This window comes from Anser cygnoides, chromosome 17, assembly GCF_040182565.1.
Source record: "Anser cygnoides isolate HZ-2024a breed goose chromosome 17, Taihu_goose_T2T_genome, whole genome shotgun sequence".
NCBI classification, from domain to species: domain Eukaryota; kingdom Metazoa; phylum Chordata; class Aves; order Anseriformes; family Anatidae; genus Anser; species Anser cygnoides.
Window position 1 is genome coordinate 1,239,150 of NC_089889.1, and position 21,156 is coordinate 1,260,305.

The window sequence follows — 21,156 nt, forward strand, 5'->3', positions numbered from 1 at the left end:
TTCCTCTTTATTACCCTGGGTGGGGAAGTGGGGAGAGAGGAGGCTCCTCCTGGCTTGAATGGCTAATTTATTTGTCCTGCACTAAATCCTCCAGTCTATTCTCCATTGACCCGCTGCCTGATGTATGACATATTAAAGCCTATATATAACAAAGGGAAGAGCTGTGTAATAGCATGATTAAAGAAATCTGCCATTCTGGCTGCATTTCCCCAACTGTTTGTAATAAAGATGTCAGGGCGCTGAACGGATAGCGCCATAACTCGCCGCGCGCAGACACAGCCCGCGCGGAGCGGGAGCCGCCGTGAGGATGTCAGGGTACGGCCCCGGGGTGGATCCACTCCTGGCACTGTCCTGGCACCACAAAACGCCCGGCAGAGCAGGGACCTGCTGCTGGTGATGCCTGTGGCCTCGCTGCCGGCACAGGAGGGCTCACGGCACGTCCGTCCTGGCGCAGGCTGCGAGGCCACGGCCTCCGCTCTGGAGGACAGAGGAGCCTGAAAACCTTCCCCTGCACACACAGGCCTGCAGGGGACAGTTACTGCGCTAAGATGCAGACCCTAGAGACTGTCGTCTTGTTTTAGGCCTTTCCCATGAAGGCTGGTGGCTTCGTCAAAACAAAATTATTGCTCTGGAGGGTCGCAACTTATTAAATGCACAGAGCCACCAGCCTGCTGAGAGCAGGAGGTGCCAAACCAGCGCTGCTTCTCCCTGCAGCAGGGAAACCCAGGTGCTGCAGAGCAAAAGGCTCTAACAGCGAGAGAGAAAAATTGGCAGGATGCAGAGGCCAGCCCTAACACAATCTTTTCCAAGAATCATTTTGACGAACGAGGCAAGGCAGCAGAGGAGCGCTCCCCTGCCCACTTCGCTCAGGCAGCACGGAGCCGCAGCAGAGCCGCGGGCGGAGCGAACCCAAACGCTGCCCCTCAGCCTCAGCCCCGGGACGTGCACAGGGCAAGGAAATGCCCAGCCAAGGGAGAGGGAATTCACCACCGGGCTGCAGTCTGCAGGTGCAGCGTAGGTTTTACGAGGGATTAATGAGGAGCACATGCTCTGCCTGAAGCCTGCACACCCGGGTAAGGAAAAGCGCTTCTCGCGTGCCACAGGAGCCGCCCTGCTGCCAGCAGCAGATCCCAGCCGGGCTCTCCTGCAGCAGGGCTCACGTCTCCCCCCGCTCATGGCACGCCGCTGGGAAAGCCGCGCTGGCACCGCCGCTGGCTCCGCTGCATGCCCCGCGCACGGGCACCCAGGGGTAGGTTCCTCTGGCTCAGCCAGCACCGCTGTGCCCGAGCAGCAGCATCTAACGGAAGCAACAGCTGTAGACGTGGCTGTAGAAGAGCCCGGCCTCTCCTCTTTGCCCCTGATACCAACACGGCCCTTGCAGCCAGGTCAGGGGAACGCGTGAGCAGCTCCGAGCTCCACGAACCCAAACAACGCCTGCTAAGCTTCCCTTGCAAACCTGCGTCCTCCACGTCCTCTGCACCTGCAGAAATCCAGGGGAAAGGGGCTGCGGCAGCCCTCCCTGCACAGACGTCGGACCAAACGGCGAGGACTTGCATGTCACACGCGGGTGTGTGAGGGCACTGCGAGGAGGCGCAGCACGCAGGCAGCTCCGTGGCACGGATTTATGCTGGAGGCCGCCCGGCGCCCTCGTGCTGGCAGCGCTGCAGCTCCATCCGCCTGCTGCGCCGGAGCTGCCGGCTCATTTTTCCCTCGGCAGCGGTGGGAAATCCACCCCAGGACAGGTATATTTGTCATAGAAGGGAAGCTCTGACTCAGTGCTAATTACGGGTGTGCTGCTCCCTCATCCTTTTAGCAACAGGCAGTAATGAAAAATTAGGATAAATCTGGGCATCGAGCTCAGCTGGCATTAAGAACAACGCCATTTCCACATCAATTAGGGAAAGGTCACTACGTCTCAGAGGCTGTAAAACAGCAGCAATAATGCAGGGTCAAGGCTTTTTTCGTCCGCTCCCGCCTGCCATCCGCGCTCGCAGGAGGCACACGATGAATGCCCATGGCTCCTGCCAGCTGCTCTCCCTCCTGCGTTTGGTGGATGTCCCCGTTACTGCACGTGGCTAAACGGCTTCCAGTCCTCCTGGAAACTTGCCGTCTCGGAAAGCCAAAGGGGGTGCTCGGGGGGCCTCCAGCTCCAGCCCCATCCACCTGCACCCCCTGGAGAGGTGGTGTCAGGGCACCACATGTCGGCACTCAGCACCCAGGGGCCCTGCTCCAGCCCCTGCACAACCCCTGCAGGATCTCACAAGTCGTTTGGCGCCTCGGTCTCCTGGGTCTGCTCTACTGATCCTCCTCCATCCAAGGGGTTCAGGCCACTGCTCAAGCAGCAGCCTCTGAAATACCAAACCAGCCATCTGGGGCATCCAAACCACCCCGTGCTGCAGTGTCTGGAGCATCTCCATCTCTCAGGCAGATGGCCCCAGGTGGGCTCGTACCCCCTGCACCCCCCCAGGCAACTGCAGCCCTGGGATGCAGATGCAACGCTCAGCACTCCTGAGGCACGGCTCACCCTGCTCCTCCTCCCCAGCACCACCCCGAAGCAATCCAAAGCTTTGTGAGCCACCAGGGCTGGAACCACAGCAAGGAAAACCAGAGAGCACCGGCTGCCTGGGCTCCCGGCCACCGTGTGCACCTGCCAGCTGCTCCAGGAGGGCTTTGGAAACTTGCAGCCACTGGGAACACCCTCGCCTCTATTAAAGCCACCCGGTGGGAAGCCTGCACAAAGCACAGAGCTGTGGTGCTTTATTTCTGTAACAGTCAGCAAAACAGGCAGCTTGAGAGTGAGCTGAATGCTGACCCCCAGCTGCGCCCGAAACCTCCTTCCCGGTTAAAGAGCTAATGAATAAATGAAAATATGTAATATTCTGCAGCACACAAAGGGGACTGAAAGCACTTCGGTGAATTGGTACCTAAGGTGCCCCGCTGGCCTCTGGATGTCAGGCTGGTTTCTCACAAAAAGAACTGCTTTAACGTGTTTCAAAAGCAAGGGGAAACGCTGACACTGGGACAGAGCGAGCTTTTGAAATTCAACCTTTTCTTCCCAGTGTTTTTCTAGCTGCAAATGTATTTTCTCCTCTCAGCCGGAGAGAGACGATGCCTTTCCCTCCTGTTTCATTCCTGGACAAACAGAGTTCGTGACAAGACGATCGCAATCAGCAGAAAAGAAAAAAAGCACCTCTAAGGTGCGCTCGGGGCTCCGCAGCCACGGCGTGCCGGGGATGCTGCCGCGGGGTGAGGGTGGCTGCAGCCTCCGTCCACGCTCCTGAATGCGAGCAAAGAGATGAGGCTTCCTTTGGCGAGATCTCGGGGAGGGATTTTGAATATGTAACTTCAAAGTGCATGAAAGGGGAAGGGAAGAGATGGCTATCAGGAGACAGGTTTAACCACATTAAGAGAGTCATTGCCCCCACTGAGACTTTCGCTCCATCCGGCTTTGATCCATTTTTTATCCATATTTCCTTTCATTTCTCCCCTTTTGTTGACACACGATGGGGGAATCGATACCAGAGCGAGTGATGCTGAGACATGCTCTGATTGTTAATCCTCCACCCGAGTCAGCTCCGGAGCCCCAAGCCCTGCCCGGGCCCATTAAACAACATTCCTAGTCGTGCCGGAATAATTGCTACAAGGCTTTGGGACACAGCACTCAATTGACCCTCGCCTTACAGGATGCTTGGGACAGAAAGACCCCTCTGAACCCATGTTTGAGTAAACCAGCTCAGGTAATTATAAGAGCAGGTTTAAAAGCCTTGCCCATCATTAAGGAAGGGGGTCAGCCCCCCCACCACAGCGCACACCGCACAGTGCCCGGGAGCAGACGGGGGCACCGACGGGACCCGCAGGCACAGCAAAGCCCCCTGCCAGCTCTGGGTGATTTCAAAAAGAGACACGTCTCCAAAATCTGCTCTCCTGAAAACCCTCGAGGCAGAAGGACTTCCATTTTTTCCTAAAAGCCTTATCGCAACACTCCAGCCTGAGACAGCAGGGTCATTTTTAAACAGCTGGAAGGGTGTTAGGGGAGATGGGGAAAGAACATGCCAGAGAGGAGAAAGAGAGAACACACTTTAAGTGACGACAGCATTCATCCTTTTAAAATAATTAATAAATGATTAATGGCATAAATTACCATAAGATGTGTTATGACATGTTGCGGAGACGTTTATAAATGTCTACGGCTGAGTTTATAGCAGCCTTTATGCAGCCCTCATAAATTGAAGTGTGTAAATCAATGTGGCTGTCTCTAAAATGGGTTAGAGCACATCTTAAAATAATTTATAAGGGATAAGGCAATTCCTATATGCCTGTATTAATAAAGTCTTTATAAATACAATCTTCATCCAGAATCATCCTAATATAATTCAGTTACAGCATTAGACACTCAAGAGATGATAAAATTACCGCTACCTGCAGCCGCCCCTTTGCGGTGCCCTTGGGGACGCGGTGGGCCAGCGGCACAAACCAGAGGCGGTCCCCAGGGAGTCAGCAGCCCCGCGCCTCCCCAGAGAGCTGGCAGAAGGTGACGCCTCGCAGACCCCGTCCTGTTTGCAGGCAGCCACGGGACGGCCCCGCTCCTGACCGCCCCGCAGCCGCGCGCGGCATCGCCCCAGCCCGAAGCGCGCGAGAAGAGCTCTTGTGCAGCCGCCCTCCTGCGAGCACCGTGCCTCAACACCTCCGGGGTGCGACGCACCAGCAACACCCCAGCACGCCGGGACCTGCTCCGCCTCCCACCCCTGATCCCAGGCCCCAACGAGGGGTGCAGGGAAATGAGGCGTGAGCCCCCCCTTACCTTTGCAGGCCCCAGCGGCTCCCAGGTGGTAGATGCCGGCCAGCACGTGCCACACGGCCGCCTGCTCCTCCGCCGTGATGCCCAGCACACCCATGGCAGCCTGGAGCTGGGCGAACGCCGCCGAGGCTCTCTGCTTCTCCTCGGGCTGCGGGAGGAAGGGAACAGGAGGGGGAGCATCAGCGGGAGCATCACGGGGATGGGGAACTCTGCTCTGCACCATCAGGGGGTTATTTGGCTTGGATTATGGAAAAATAGCCTCTGGGCACCCCCAGCCAGGCAGAGGAGCTCCCTGTGTCCTGGCTGACATGAATTTTTCTTTTCTTTTTTTTTTTTTTTTATTTTTTGCAGGTGCAGCCCCTCAGCAAGACGAGGCTTTTCCCCCCCCTAAGCTGAGGACTGTCGCTGCAGACATGCAGCCCCGAGGCAAGACACAGCACACGGGGCCAGCAGGCAGCGTCCCCACCTCAGAATGGCCAGCACGCCTCATCCGAAGGATTTCTCCTCCTGCAGGGGCCCAGGAGGCGGCTGCTAATGAGGGAACCCAGCTGAGCCCACAGTTCCTCCAGACTCAGACACCCCAAGTACTTGAGACGCCAGCGTCATGGCAGGGGATCAGTCGGCGCAGAGTTATCCCCGCCAGCCACGAGGACAAACTCTGGGAAGCCGCCAATTAGATTTTCAGTTTAGAAATCCAGAGCAGAGATCAGAAAGGAAATTGGCATTTCAAGGAAACGTATCCCAACCTAAAACAACAAAAGCCAGCCTGGCCCCGCTCAGCTGGGAGGTGTGCAGCACTTTGTCCTTCCCTTGTGCCGGGATGACCCCGCCGGCACCGGCCAAGGTGACCCTGCCCCAGCAAGGGACCGGGCTCTCGGCCAGGTGGCCCCAAGGTGCCATCTGCTCGCCCTGGCGCAGGATGCTCCGAGCCCTTCCAAAGCCACATGGCCGAGCCTGGCTGCCCAGGGACATGTGTGTGCCGTGGGGGACAGGGACCGGTGGCGGGGAGCTGCTGTTTCAGAGGATGGTGTAAAACCCCATCTCTGAACACAAATCTGCCTGCGTTCCTGTGGCACCAGCAGCACGAGGACCTCAGGGTCTCGCCATGCCCTCGGTGGGAGCCGCTGCGGCAGGCACTTCGTGTGGCCCCCGGGCTGGAGCTGCCTAAAGAAGACTGAATATTGAACTCATCGATAGGTGACATAACCGCAGACTGCTGCAATTCATCCCGGTGCTTTGGCTCATTGGCAATCTGCCTAATCCTTGCGAACGGCTCAGACTAATAGGGAGCTGGTTCTGGAAATCAAACGCCATATTTTTCACCCCTAAAAGTAGTATTCTGAGCAGGGGCTCAGCAGCCAGCACGCCCTGGGGAGCTGCAGGGGCGACCCAGCAGCTGGGCACAGAGGGACACGAGCAGGGGGGCAGGCGGCTCCCTCATTGCTCCCTACCTTTGAGAACGGCTTGATCCCAAAGGAGTTGCTCTCAGCCACCTGGTGCAAGTGCAGCGTGGTCCTGGAAGGGGTTAGGGAAAACAAGAACTTAGCCCTGCTTGGTGCCACGTGGCGTGCTCTGAGCCACGCCAGGAGCCCCCGCGCAGAGCTCGGTGCAGGGGAAGGTATTTGGAAACACAACCTTAGCCCAACTGTAGTTTTAGTGAAGAGAGGGAGAGCAGAAAATGCTCCTGCATTCTAGAAAAATCTGTAAAATCTGTCAAACATTAACTTCTAAAAATCCCTGCAGCGTCACTAACGTGATCACCTTCAGAATCTCTTTATCACAGGGGAGGTCTCAGAAAACACATTTTTGGAGCAAATGTGAGTATATATAGTAGGGGAACCCCTTGTGGAGGGGTGTGCAGCTGTGCAGAGAGGCAAGGAGCAGAGCAGCCCAGTGCCATGAGCAGCTCCAGCCAGGAGGAATTGCTTTCACGAGCCGTAGCCAAGCGCACCAGCACCCAGTGTCCCAGGGGCACCCCGGGGTGCTGGGCTCGCACAGCCCCTGCACCCCCGCAGCCCCACGGGGCGCCCAGCCCGGCCCCACGCTCACCTCTGCGCCGCATCCAGGCCCGCCAGCATCAGAGGGAAGACGTTGAAGTTGCTCTCCCCGGGGGGCTGCCGGGCGACTCGGCCCCTCTCCAGCAGCATGGTCTGGGGGGGAACAGAGGCAGGCGTCAGCGGCAGCCCCCAGCCCCAGTCCGCAGCACGGGGGGCTCGGTGCGGGCAGGGTGCCCAGGTGAGCCGGGCACGCAGGGGACAGGGGGGACAGCGGTGCCCAGGGATGGGGAGATGCCACCAGGAGCTACTGAGGAAGCGCCGGGCTCCTGCTTGCAGGGCTGCGGGTGGCCCTGGGGAGTGCTCCGGCCACCCGGGGCTGTGCACAGTGGGTCGTGCAGGCAGGAGCACCCCGGGCATGTGCCAAGGGGCAAAACTCCGGCAGCAAACGTGCACCACCCACGGTACTCCCTGCCTCCGGAGGCCTGGGCAACGCAGCGGCCCTGGCAGGGATGCCGCAGCCTGCGTGTGTCAAGCCCTCTCCTCCTCCAGAGCAGGCCTGGGGGCAGCCCTGTGAAGCAGCTCTGTGCAACAGCCGCGATGGCAATAAAAGCCCCTATATAAGTACTTGACTTTGCCCCAGTTCTGTGCTCCCTCATGTGGAGGGGGTGGCTGGTGCTGGGGACCCAGCGGAGCCTCCAGCAGCGCTCCTGCTCAGCGTGATCTGGGGGCACCCTTGGTGCAGAAGAAGCAGAGCAGAGCACCGCTCCTCCTCCCCCCCCCCGGCACCACAGCAGCTCTCGCCTGGCTTCACCATGACGTGCGGCACTGGGTCTGTCCCCGTCCCTGCTGGATTCAGCAGGCAGCAGGACCCGGGGGGTACCTGGAGGTGAGCGGCGGTTATCCGGCCGGCGGCGCTGAAATCCAGCGAGAGGACCATGGAGAAGCGCGTGGAGCTGCTGCTGTGGCCGGTGGTCACTGACCCGAAGGCTCCCAGGACTGTGAACATCGCCTGGATCTTCTCCACTGAAACCCAGCACCGGCAGCCGCTGAGCAGGCGCCCGGGGCAGCTTCTCCTGGCTGCACCCCAGCTCTACCCGCACACACCAGCGACCCGTCCTGCCCCGTGGCAGCACTTGTGCCGGCGGGAGGGGACGTGCCTTCGTCAGCCCTTGGCAAGAGCGTGCTGCACCCGCAGCTCGCCCAGACCTCGAAGCCCAGAGCCGCTCTCCGGCTGATTGCTTAACAGCGCTTCCCCTCGCGTCGTCGGTAATTTGATCAGAGGGGAGAGGTGCTGCCCATAGCAGGTAAGTAATTCCCTTCTGGTGCTCACTCCGGTGTTTATCAAAATAGCAAATCTGGAGGCTCTGGGAGGCAAAGGGCACACGCAGCCCTGGGGGGGCACCTGCCCGCCGGCCCCGTACCTGAGACCGTGCCGTCCACGCCGCCCGCCGTGCCCACCAGGTACTCCAGGGCGCCCTGGCAGCACGCCGTCCTCCCCGCTCCGCTGCGCCCCAGGGCCACGATGGCCTGGTCCTGCCGCTGCGTGAGCAGGGTCCTGTAGGCTCGCTGCGCCATGGAGCAGGGGTGCGGGGCCCCCCCGTCCCGCCGGCCCTTCACCGTCTGCGTGGAAGGAGAGCACGGGAGGGAGCGTCCAGCGCAGCGCTCAGGGGGCTTCTTGGGGACAGAGGCATGGAGGATTTTCGCATGGGGGGGGGGGGGACGGACGGACGGTTTCTTCCCAGGGCGCAGGACCCCCCCTGAGACTCCGCACCCTGACCTGGTGCCCGGCTCCCCCAGCCTGCTCCCGGCGGCAGCGGCAGCAAGGCAGAGCTTTGCCCCTGGGTGCTGCGAGAACTTCTGGGCTGGCGGCGGTGCGTCCCCAAGGACCCCGACCCCTCACACCTCCCGGAGGACCCCCAGCCCCGCACCCCCCCCGCAGCCCCCCGGCCGTGCGGTGCGGCGGTGCCACGGTGCCCTCTGCCGGTACCGGAGCTCCCGGCTCCTCCACCGCCGTCCCCGGGTGTGGGGGGGGGGTCGGTGCCCGCCTCCCATCACAGCCCCCCCCCCCCCGAGCAGCGGCACCGGGGGAGCCCCCCGAGGGATGCGCCCCCCCCCCCGCGGTCCCCCCCTCACCTTCGCCGGCCGGCTGGCGGCGTTGGGCCCCCCCCCGAGGGCCAGCAGGCTGGGCCCGGCGTACGTGTAGGGCAGCTGGGCGCCGAGCCGGTGGCGCAGGGTGTTGAGGGCGCTGCACTCGTTGAGGCTGACGAGGGCGGCCAGGTCCTCGGCCAGGTCCAGGCCGGGGGGGTTGCTCTGTAGGGAAGGGGCCAGAGCCGTCGGGGAGCAGCCGGCGACCGGGGCCACCGCCCTGGTGGCCACCGTCACCGTGCCCTCGCCGTCCCGCCGGCAGGACGGCGGCCTCCGTGGTCGCATCCTGCCCCGTGCCTGGTGCTGCGGACGGGGCTCCCGGCCCCGTGCCAGCCCCTGCAGAGGCCGAAGGCCGGGCTCACCCGCTGCACGCTGTCCTCGTCCGCCTCAACCACGCTGCCGTCCGCCTCCAGGCGCACCCTCACCCTGCCCGCCGGCAGCTCCGGCGTCCCCACGTCCGGCTTCAGCTGCGTGGCTGCAACGAGACGAGCGTGAGCCCGTGGGCCCTGCCCAGGCAGCACGGGGCAGAGCCGGGGGTGCTGGGGCTGCCAAGGGGCCACCCGGCTCCCGTCCCATGGCCAGACCCCGAAGTCCCCCTGGAGTTGGCTGCAGGAAGGCGAAGGCAGAGCGCGGCGAGTTACCGAGCGTGAAGCCGTCCTGCTGGAGGAGCCAGACCTTCTCCGCCTCGTACCAAACGTCCCTCGGAGCCTGCGGGGTGGAGAGAGGGGAAACGTGCAGGAACGGGCAGGAAACTGAGCAGGAAAAACTGCGTCCCCATCCACAGAGACACTTCCAGCCTACAGCACTGCCCCCCCCCTGCCCTCCTGCCTCCCCCACAGCCCCCAGCCGAGGGCACACGAACGGGAGGAGCTGCACAAAACTGCACCCACACCCCCTGTTATAAATTACGGGACATCACTGGGACATCGCAGGACATCACAGGACACGGGACATCACCTGCAGAAGCATTACCTGGTCCTGGTCTGCGCTGTCTGCCGTCTCCTCTTTGCTCTCCGTGCTTGCTTCTTTGCTCTCTCCCGGTGCCTCCTTACTTCTTTCTGGTGCCTCTTTACTCTTCCCTGACTTTTCCTTTGCCTTCCCTGCCTCCTTTGCCACATCTTCCGGCTTTCCTTGGATGCCTCCCGGCTCCCCCTTAGGTCCCTCGGATTTGTTTGTAGTTTTTCCAGGCTCTTTAATTTCCCTCAGCTCCTTCTTGCCACCTCCCGCATCTTTCCTCATCTTCTCCGGCTCCTTCTTGGCCAGCACCAGCTCCCTTCTGGTCCTCCCCTTGGCTGCGGGCCCCTCACGGATCGCAGGTGCCCCCTTCTTGCTGCCCTCAGGTGCCCCCTTCTTGCTGCCCTCAGGTGCCCCCTTCTCCTTCTTGCTGCCCTCAGGACCCTTCCCCTTGAGCGCGTCCCCCTCCTTCACCGGGCCTTTGCTGCAGCTCTGGGGGCCCTTGCTGGGTGCAGGGGCTGGAGCTGGGGGGCTCCCCCCTGGGTGGGCGTCCTTGGGGCTCTTTTCAGGGCACGACGGCGGCTTCGCTGCCTCGGGAGCCCCCGGGTGGGGGGTCTCTGCCGGTCTGGGGGTGGCCGCTGCGGGGCTGGGTGTGGGGGCCGGGGCTTTGCAGGGGCCAGGGCCCGGTGCAGCCCTCCCGGGTGGCAGCACCGTGTTTGGGGGGGCCGGGGCTCCGTCGCCCCCTTGCCCCTCCACGTGCAGCCCGTTCTGCAGCGGCTGCCCCTTGCCGGCCGCGGCTCCTCCAGCAGTTGGGGTGTCCCCGGTGCAGGCCCCGCCGGCCTCCCCCGCGGGCTGCCAAGAGAAGGAGAGGAGCCCGGGTCCGACAGGGAAGGGGCAGGATCCGGCCCGGCCAGGGAGCATGCACAAACCTGTGCAGTGCGAGCCTGAATCTCCCCATCTGAGCCCCGAGGGGTGACACCAGGGCAGCCCCGAGGGGTGACACCAGGGCAGCCCCGAGGGGTGACACCAGGGCAGCCCTGAGGGGTGACACCAGGGCAGCCGGCCACCCGAGTGCTGCAGGGAGGGCACGCAGGGCAGGGCATGATTCGCTCGGTACTCACGTCCTCTTTCACAGTGGCCTTGGCTTTCTTCTTCAGTCTCGCCTCCTTGGACTCCTTCTCGGTCTCGCGGACGAGCTGCTTGATGAAACCCCCAGGAATGACAGAGAGGAGCAGGGGGGGTGCAGACGGCGGGGGGGCCCGGTCTTCCTCCCGGATCTGTTTGCAGGAGCAGAAGCTGGGTTATGGGGGCAGCACGGGGACACGCGCCCCAGCCCAGCCAGCCCTGCGGGGACATCAGCGGCACGAGCGTGTGGGGGCAGATGAGCCGAGCGCCAAGCCCCGCTCTGCCCGTGCAGGAGTTGTGCAGGTTGCCAGCGAGACCCCCAGGCTGGCACGGGGATGCTGCACCCAACAGGAGGCCAAGTGCTGGAAAGAAAAGCCCCTCGTGCTGCCGAGGGCAGAGCAGCTCCAGCCCGGCCACCCAGGGTGGGCTGCAGGGGGCCGAGGAGCTGCTGACGGCGTGCGGACCCGCAGGGCCCTCCGTGCTGGCCCCGACCGCAGCCCCTCGCAGCACAGGGCTTCCCAAGCTGCTTGCCTTCTGCCACGCCACCACGCAGCAGCAGTGCCCTGCACCAAACCCTGCAGGCTCCCCCCGAGACTCAGCCCTGCAGAGAGCCCCCAGCGGCAGGGGAATTGCTCAGAACGGAAAATTCAGGCTGCCAAGTGCCCCGAGCTGGAAGGCTTGGAAGCAGCGTGAGCTCAGCGACGTGCAGGGCAGGGGCAGGGGGACGTGGCTGGCTGCGGGGCGTCCCCTCCCGCCGGCCCCGACCAACACTTCCCTTCTGCTCCCAGAGCGCGAGGCGCGAGGAGATGGCCATGGCGGCAGCGAGACCGGACGGTGCCTTACGGAGAGCCAGGCGGAGAGAGAGGAGAGAGTTAGCGAGGGGTGCCCACCACCCGGGGCCGTGCCTGGGCCGGGGGGACCCTCCTGGGACATCACCAGTCCCGGCGGGCACAGAGACAGGAGCCTGGCGGCGGCCATGGAGGGTCCGGGTCGTTTTACAGCCCCGGGGAGCGCACGGCCACGTGCAGCCGCCTCCGGCCCCGGCGTGGAGCGGGGCCAGGGGGTGCCGGGAGGCGGCGTCACGGGTGGCGGTGACACCGGGGCGGCGCAGGGTGCAACCGTGCCCGTGCCCCGCTTAGGGCTGATCCCGGCTTCACCTGTCGGGATCATTCAGGCACCGAGCGGGCCGGGGCTCGCCGGGCCCGCGTCGCCTTGTACAGTAAAGGGCAGGAGCGGCCCAGGAGCCCGGCTGAGGAATGTCATTTGCCTTCTTGGGCGACCGCCCTGGGCGCCACGTGTCCCGGCTGCCACCTGCCCCACAGACCCCCTGGGGACTGGTGCTGCCCCCAGACCGACCCCACAGCAGGGCCCTGCAGCCATGGGGGGGTGCAGCCCCTCACTGTGCCGCGTGGAGCCCCCAGCCCACACGGTGCCCCTAGCAGAGACCCCGTGCCTGTGGGCCACAACTGGATCCATGGGGAAACTGAGGCACAGAGGGGGACGTGCCTCAACCAAGCCCACGAACCAGGGCCAGGACCACCATCGACACCTCTTTTTCTCCCCAAGCTGGGGCTCAGGATGCGGCCCCACTTGGGCCACAGCCACGTGGGTCTGGTCCCCAAACCGGAGCTGCCCGGGGGGGCTCGCTCCCACCCCCCTACCTCCCAGGTCCTGGTGGGAGCTGAGGCCACCGAGGGGTCCCCACCACCCTCCAGCACAGGACAGGGAGCGCCCCATCCCCGTCCCCATCCCCGCTCCCACCGCAGCCCTCCGGCACAGACCGGCTGCTGGAAGCCGCCCCCGGAGCCGGGGCTGCTGCTATCGCCCTTCATTCCCACCTAAAAATAGCCCTCCCCACCGAGGGGCCCAGCCTTGGGCTGAAAGCGTGGCCAAAACGCTCCGTCTGGGCCCCGACCTGCCCCCCCCGCCCCCGAAGACCACCCCGCGGGGTGCCCGTTACCTGCGTGCGGTGCCGGGGGCGCGGGGGCTGCTGGCCCACGCCGGTGGCACCGGGCGCTGCCGCGGTGCTGGACCCCAGCGAGCCGGAGAGCAAAAGGCAGCAGGGGCAGGCGTGGCGGTGGGGCTGCTGCCTGCGCCTCCCCCTCCGCCCCTCGCCGCGGTGGCAGCTGAGGTGACACATGTCACTGCTAAAAATACCCCGGCGAGGCGGCTGGTGGCACCGGGGCCTCGGCTGGGAGAAGCGAGGGGGGCAGCGTGGGGCACCCCACTGCCCCCACCCCGCACACGTCTCCGCGCCCGCCTGGCCCCGCTCGGTGCCGCTGCGGCGCTGACACCGAAGTGCCCAGCCCTGGGGCACCCAGGGAGGCGCAGGGAGCCCTGGTGGCAGGGGGCCGCGGGGAGCCCCAGGGTTTCAGCCTCCCCGTGCCCCCAGCGAGAGCGGCCCCACGGCCCCAGCTCCCCGGGGCAGGGGCACACCGGCACTGCTGGCACATCCCAGCGCTGTGCCCAGGGGTTCCTGGGGGGCACAGGATGGGTTTTCAGGCTGCTGCAGCACACCTGAGCTGAGGATCACGCTCAGAGCCCCCCAGACGGTGGCTGGGGGAGCATCGGGGGCCCTCACACGCAGGACCTGCCGCCTCCCACCCTGTGGAGCAGCGCCTTGTGGAAAAAGCCTGAAAAAATACTGTGCCTGCGAGCGATGTCTTCTCTGGTCAGCTAAGGGATTCACCTCCGTGATGGGGATGCTGTGGGAAACAGAGGCACAGGTTTGAAGAAAAATTCAGAGAAATCCATCAAAGGCACCGGCTCTCCCTGTGGGGGGCCGGGCAGCAGCAGGCGCAGGGTGCAGCAGAGCTGCCACCGTGCCCTGTTGTGTGCAACGTGCAAGCCCCGTGCCCAAGGCTCTCGCCACGACATGGTGCTTCCTAAACTCTTCCCACCTTTTTCCACCCCAAGGCTGTTTGTCGGGAAGAACTGCGGTCACCTCGGTTCAGCTCCACGGAGGGTCCGGGAACAGCCACGAGACGGGAAAGGACCAAGCGGCAGCACACACTCAAATGACATTTTTTATTGGGGTTCTCTTTGTATGAGAGCAGTTGACCAACACACAAAAGCAGCTTAGCTGTTCCAAAATAATCCTTTAAAAAAATAATGGCAGAATTAACTAAGTGTGGCACATCACAAGTTGCGGAGGACTGTAAACTCTGAACATAGTCTCTGTGAAAAGTACTACCTCACACGTGCAGTAGTATATACCAGCAAGGGGCAAACCCTCCTCTGCACAATAAATATGAAAAGAGCCAAGTACATAAAACAAATGATGATTCTCATAGATACAATATCTAAAGTTATTTACAGATACTGGCTTTTCTTACCATTAAATTACACATTGAAAACAGGTTCTCTGTCAATATATTTCTTTAAATCACTAGTAGCTATTCATGTGAATCTGCTCCTTTTTTTTTGAAGGACTGAATTTAGTCACTGAAACAGTGCTCATGAAAACACCTCTCATAGGACACTCTCACTTTATTCTGTTTTTCAGACCCATTTGTTGGTTGTCTCACCTGCTGTCTCCCTGTCCTCAACACAAAGAAGCCCGTCACGGCCGGAAAGCCTCCTGCGCCGCTCGGCAGCTACAGCCCGCGTCCGCCTCCTTTTCCAGCCTGGCAGTGCAGCGAGTTACACCGACCCCAGGAACTCCCGGCCTGCTTTCCGAGCCCGTCCTCAGGTTTCCGAACGGCACATGGCTTTGGCACCTGCCAACTCCGCGGCAGCTGCCCCGCGCGAGCACCGCGGGCAGAGCGGCGCAGTGCGGGCGCTCCCGTCCCGACGCAGGAACCAGGGGGGACCGGGTGGGAAGGGGGAAGCAGGGCAAGAGCCAGGGTGGGGGAGAGCAGCCCCCTTGTCCTGCTGCGGGTCCCCCCCCCGGCACCAACGCCGCGTGTCGGCGAGGAGGCGGCTTCGCCGGCAAGGCAGGCGCACAACAGCTCGCCCTCGAGATGCCGCCGTTAAACCCAAACAGGGACCTGCTCCACGCGCCGCAACGGGTGGAAGTTAACAGCGCGTGCTTCGACGCCTAAATGTACTCCTCAAACCGCAGAGACAGCGATGGGAAAGCAGAATTATTTTTAGCAAATGAGTTATCTGATGAATTTAGTGCTATTTTCGTACCCTGCCTGGGACGGGGTGCCTGGCTTTGTTACCTACGGATCCGCAGCAGCGCTCCGGCACAGGTTTTTGGCCGGCCGAGCTCCGGCACTGCCCCAAATCACTCGTGCGCTCCGACTGCGGCTCAGGAGCCCCAGGTGAGCTGCTCCCTGGGGACCTCCGGGGCTGCTGCCCGCGGGGACCATCCCAGCCACGTCCACGACCACCTCTGCCAGACGCCAGCTCGCCCATCCCTGCCCTACAACCCAACCGCTCCGCAGTAGCTGCTCGACGCAAACGGCTCCGAGCTGACGGCTTCCTGCCCTGTCCCGGTGCTTCAAGTTCTACGGCCTCTCCGGGCTCCCTCTCCATTAGTTCATTAACTTCGCAATTAAAGAGCGCTTTAAATATCTGCGCTGACTCTTCCCTGCCCCGATTTAAGGTCATTAATTCTTGTTCCACCCACCGCAGAATGTGCATAAAACGTCACTCACCGGAGCGCTGAGGAATAAAGGGGGATTTATAGCTCCCAAATGTGGGGTTATTTGCAAGGATTTTTCAGACGTTTCTGCATTCGTAAGCCATTGCACCTAGAGATGGTCCTGACAACGCATGAAATTCTGTATGCCTGTAGCAGACGGGTTACTTGGACAGACTGAAACTATTTCCATTTTATTATGAAAAACAGAATAAAGCTGACTGATCCTGTTTGAAAGGAACTGCCGTTTCTTCAGACAAGCTATACATATATGGAGCAGAAATTCTGTGGAATGTCAGAAGTTGGAGAAACATGTATTTAATAAATAATATAAAATGCTTTTTTGTTAAAATAGAATTCTTGGTTTTATACCTACATAGCATAGCAACCTTTACATAAACAAAATAAAGCTGAGTCTGTGATGATTAGTTTAACACAAAATAAAAATACAATTTAACAATAGTATTAAAACAGCCAATGTTCAATCCACACAATATGTACACCATGGAATAGAAATCAACAGAAAACAAAAGTAGATTATCTTGAAATTCCTCAGACATTTGGATATACATATGTTCTCTGTATATTTTAGATATTTTCCTTTTTTTTTTACAATATTAAAATTAATACTATGCTTTTTCAAAATACGTTTTTCAGGTTTTTCCTTTGTAGAACCGACTCATTCCTTATATTAATCAACACAACTAGAACTATTTACTTTCTACTGTACACTTCAAAATAGTCCTTCCTCCATATATATTTAAAGTGTGAGCATTTCAGAGTTAAAGTAACTGTGTCATCGCCATCTGCTGCGTGGGGACCAGTAAAAGCAGTATGGATTTGGTACACAGACAGGTAAGTGATATTCAGGAAGCATCTAGGCCTTAAACCGACCAGCTGCCAGGAAACGGGCAACGCGCAGAGCTGCGGGGACTCCCCTTTCCCCGAACACGCTCCCTGCCACCTGAGACCGAAGCCCCACCGTAACTGTGCAGCACTCAGCCCATCGCTCCCGCGGACGTGAGCCGCAGAGCCGAGCCGCAGAGCCACGCCAGCATCACCAGCGCCACAGCTCGGATCTGTTTAGCACCAAATTCACAACACTTCTATTATCTAAACACCGGACTGCGAACACCTGCATTTATTTTAAAACCAAACCCAACCTGGTGATCCCATTCACCTTTTTTTTTTTCCACCTCAGCAGAAGGAGGAGAAGAAAACTGCTGCTGCTTTTCTGAAGGAGAGCTGCTGGACTCGAGGGATGCCTGCACCACACAGCACAGCGCTACCCGCGTTCCCCAGCCACGTCCCGCGGCCACCAGCGCGCTCAGAGCCTTTGCTCCGGAGCCCGGCGGGGGCACCACACCGGTAACATCAGCACAAACTGGATCGGCTCCAGATCTGCGCCACCAGGCTCATCCCCAAGTGGCGCAACAGGACCGCAGCCTTAGACCTCGCCGGAGCAAAGCTCGAGCATAAATAACATCAAGAGGCTGTAAAACTTAGGGAAGTGGATAGCCTGCAGTTGAATGAAGGATTTTATATAAATATGTTCCTTTAACAGTTGCATAAGTATGCAAAATAATCACCAAATCTGAACAACAGAATTGCCAAATTTACGCCGGCGATGACGGGACACCTCAGCTGGCACGCAGGGAACTGGGAACACTTGGCAGCACCTATCGTGCTCGTGCCCCTGGGGACACACTGCTTGCAGCCCAAATAACCGGTGGGGTGCTTCTCCTGCACTTAAATTTCAATTCATCAAAGTCTGAACCTGGCAAGATTTTGCTGTATCCCCATCTTTAAATGAGCCATTAAATTACAGCAAGTCCCACACATCAGAAATGCCACCACCCTACCTCACAGTGGGGAGAGGAAAAAAAAAAAAAGGAATAGAAAAGAACAAAGAACAGAGCCCCAGCTCTTCTGGAAGTTACTGCGAAGCCCCTGAGTCCAGCTCCCACAGAAATCACACATCTTTTGACAATCACGTCATCCACGCACTTGCTTTCCAGGATCTAGTCTTCCTGCATTTATCAGCTCATACATCGGACACAAAGAACAACTAGAAAATAATCCCTGCAACACAGACAGCATGTGGATACATCAGGGGAGTATTCGATATGGCTTTATCTAACATCTCGTTTTCTATTTTGAAATGTAAGAAACAATTTCCCTACGTGCATAAATCTTCAGTACAGAAGCATTTTTTGTAGGACTTTCAGAAGATTTGTTTAAAAATCTGTGCTTAATCATTCACTTGGTTCTGTTGATGCCTGAAGCTCTAATTTCTTTTATCTTTACTTCCCTGAACTTTAAAAAAAGCCATACCAATGTGGTCAACATGCATAAATTAATGCTGTGCCTTACTTTCTCAGTGTTCAACAAGATTTTCTACACGTACACCTCCTGAAGACCCTCATCGAAAATAAGACCATCAAGCATCTTTGCCCAAGAAAAACCTTTGGAGAATTTAGTACCTAGACCGGGAATGACCAGTTAGGGGTAGTACGGCACACCATGCTTTGGATGGCTGAATTTCAGATTTCTCCCCACACCACGAGATCCAGATCTTTCCGCACAGAATTTCCCTTGTTGCTGGGGCCGTAACGTGGCCAACGCGCGCGGGGTTCTTGCTCCGGTAACCTCTCCTCCTCCCGTACCAGCACGGCCGCGTGTGAGTGACCAGTACAGAACTTCTATACATCACCAAGAAATCAGACTACAGGACAGAAGTGCTGCCTTTCTGCCCCGGCCCCACTCCTGGCCGACGCTCCGGAGCGGTGCCGCGGATGGCACTCGGCTGCCAGCCAGCCCCCAACCACCGCTGACACAGACGAGGCAATCAGGCCCAGGTTAACGAGCGTGTCTTACGGCCCTCCCAACTCCATTACCCTTCAAATACGCCTATTCCCGCAAGTCATGCACAGCCCTCGTTTGTCTAATACCTGTGTTTCTGAGGCACCGTTTCCCAACTGCTGTGGAAAACAACTAAAAAAGGAAAACGGAACCAGTGATGAACTAAGAAAACATGAACAAGTTACAAGAGAGCTAAGAGAAGAGTTTATCGTAACTGGAGTTTTCTTTCCAAATCAACAAGAAAAATAAAAGCATTGCATGGTATTGCAGGAAAACCTTAATGACACCCAGTGCACAGGCAACACCAGTAAGATGAGACATTTTGTATTTCAACTTCAGTAAATACCACAACTTCTCCTGACAGAGGATGCTGAGACACTGAACATCACTTACCAGCAAGAAGGACAGAGACGTCAGTACTCTTTTCACAGAGTAAATCAAAAAATAAATGGGAAAAACTCGCAAAAAGATATCTCCTGACTCACATGGGGTATCTCCCAAAACACATTTTTCCTTTTAAGCTGCACCAGCCTGTACCTAAGAGTTTGCACACTTGTGAAAGCACACGCTATGCAGTTAAGCCACTCTCACTTTTAGAAGCAAATACATCCAACTTTATCACTAGAGTATTCAGAATAAACAAATAACTTTCAAAACAATTCTCCTACTTATGCCAATTTGTAATATTTTTCTACAAAGGACATAAGTCTACAACTCTGTGGTTATCTGCTAGCAACACAAGCGAGACAAACTGTGCACACCAGGTGGACAGAGTATGCTGTTGGTGCAGCTTCTGTTCCCACTTACAGAGATGCAGTTCTCACCATCTTCAGGGACTATGAGAGCTGTACCACTGTAACTGGGCAGAAAATGTTCTCTAAGGCATTTACAGAATCAGAAAAAAAGCTTAAATTCGGCCCTGACAGAACTCTTACAAAACATCACAATGACTCGGGAGAGGCTGACATCACATGCTTAAAGTTGTCTAACAGTTAGGGATTATATCGTTACTTTTGCAAAGAGTTTCCACATGACATGACTGATGTCTCAAGCAGAATTAGTACAAATCTGGCATTTGATCAGCTCGTTTTTATAAGTTCCATCCTCAGTATTCTCAGACTGTTTTCAATGTGGACATTTCGAATTCTCTAGAAAAGAAAATTAAAAACCCTTTTGCAAGCCGAGCCATGTGATGTAAGCACGACCTCCAGAGCTCAGCTACAGTGAAAGTCTGGGATAGCTATGCTATGAGAACACACTTGCTTATGTTTTGTGTACAACAGACAAGGATCCACAAGTCCCGTAACTGAAGAGTGATCCAGAATACGTACCGAGGTACCCAGACATCTTAACCCAGTACATGCACTAGAATGCATTGGATTTGAATAATTTCTTTTTAATTTTTAAAAAGTGCAGTTGACCTGAAATGGAAAAGAACTGTCTTTATATTCACTGTAAACTTGTCAAAAGGAATCTGCTCTTTAAAAACTGTGCTAAAATAGTCAATTTATACAACAGAGCACTAGATGAAGCTACCATAAATTCCTCTTCACCAGTTATTACTCTATTGTGTCAGTTATAGTACTGCATATACGTAGAAGAAGCAAAACGGTGGTAGCTACTATTACTGAGTACAACAAACCAAGTGAATAACTTGAGTTCAATGTTTCCATGAAGTAGCAATAACATTTAAACCACAGGACAGTTAGAATTCAGTACTTTGAAGTGCATAAGAGTCACACTGTTGATCATCAGCAGTATGGAGAAAGGTTATTATAAAGTCAGCAGTAATGGTCGGAAAGAACATGGCAACACGACAGATTAAAGGTTATCCAACATGGCAAGTCTGCAGCTCCTTCCAAAGTTGAGGGATTTGTCGGTATCACACACAAGTGTAATTCTAGCCAGCAGTAACCACTTCAGTTTCCAGGCTTGGTATGCACCAAACAAGGGTATTGCAGAGAAAACAGCATCTTCCTTCCATCAGTAGTTCTAGAGTAACGGACCGTTTCCAGACACCGCCAGGGTGCAGGAATGCATGGGAGCAATATGCAGCCTCTACATGTGATAGTTTCCACCACTGCTAGGAGCATGAATTCACTTGCCATTGTTCCAGTCTTCACCACCTCCAGAGACAGAGTTCTGACATTATCCCATGCTGTAAACATCTAATTCTTCCTCTCCTAAGCACATCCCGCTTCCAGGACTGCACAAAGTAATTCATAAGGATTCTGTGAAACTCAACATGTTCACGCAGTAGCTTTCCCTAAGTGAACTTTGTTCTCCTACAGACCATTGCTATTCCTGTGGCTGAGCGGTGGCTTTGAAAGCTCTACAACTGTTGAGCGAGATTTATTGAGAAACTTTGGAGCCCGGCGCAGCAACCTCTGTGCCTCAGTAAAAGCTTCTGTCAGCTCTTTTTTCCACTGAACAAATTCTGGGTCACTCTGAAAGAGATACAGAAGTAGTTTGGCACTTCATAGTAAAACGGCCAATAGCGTCTTCTCCTTTCGATAGCACTTAGAGCAACTTATTTTAATTTCCTGAGGAAATGAATAACTGGATGTTGAAAATACACAGCCCTTTGCTTCTCCATCGCCCTGCCAAAGCCAGGCACAGCAGCAGCAAGTACAGATGGTCCAAATCCTTTGAGGACTTGTGTACTTCCTCCTTTGCACACACATCAA

At 57.6% G+C, this 21,156-nt stretch overlaps 2 protein-coding genes across 7 annotated transcripts in view; both read right to left on the reverse strand.

Moving 5' to 3' along the window:
• MYO18B (myosin XVIIIB) overlaps positions 1–13,174 on the reverse strand; it is a 62,501-nt gene extending 49,327 nt beyond the window's left edge. For 2 of the 6 annotated variants that reach the window (XM_066979313.1, XM_066979311.1), the window contains exons 1-12: positions 12,980–13,174; positions 11,795–11,857; positions 11,016–11,171; positions 9,913–10,746; positions 9,582–9,648; positions 9,303–9,415; positions 8,929–9,105; positions 8,217–8,415; positions 7,676–7,818; positions 6,848–6,948; positions 6,250–6,313; positions 4,802–4,946 (exon numbers count right to left, since the gene is read on the reverse strand). In XM_066979313.1, the coding sequence (XP_066835414.1) occupies positions 4,802–4,946; positions 6,250–6,313; positions 6,848–6,948; positions 7,676–7,818; positions 8,217–8,415; positions 8,929–9,105; positions 9,303–9,415; positions 9,582–9,648; positions 9,913–10,746; positions 11,016–11,171; positions 11,795–11,857; positions 12,980–13,159 (2,242 nt within the window). In that variant the 5' untranslated portion in view covers positions 13,160–13,174. Of the gene's footprint in view, positions 1–4,801; positions 4,947–6,249; positions 6,314–6,847; positions 6,949–7,675; positions 7,819–8,216; positions 8,470–8,928; positions 9,106–9,302; positions 9,416–9,581; positions 9,649–9,912; positions 10,747–11,015; positions 11,172–11,794; positions 11,858–12,979 lie in introns of all 6 variants that reach the window. The other 4 variants (XM_066979310.1, XM_066979308.1, XM_066979309.1 and 1 more) reach the window with 3 other exon arrangements.
• Positions 13,175–14,027: 853 nt separating this feature from the next.
• Positions 14,028–21,156, reverse strand: part of GRK3 (G protein-coupled receptor kinase 3) — a 69,984-nt gene continuing 62,855 nt past the window's right edge. The window contains exon 21 of the mRNA XM_066979315.1: positions 14,028–20,916. Within this exon, the coding sequence (XP_066835416.1) occupies positions 20,755–20,916 (162 nt within the window). The 3' untranslated portion in view covers positions 14,028–20,754. The remainder of the gene's footprint in view (positions 20,917–21,156) is intronic.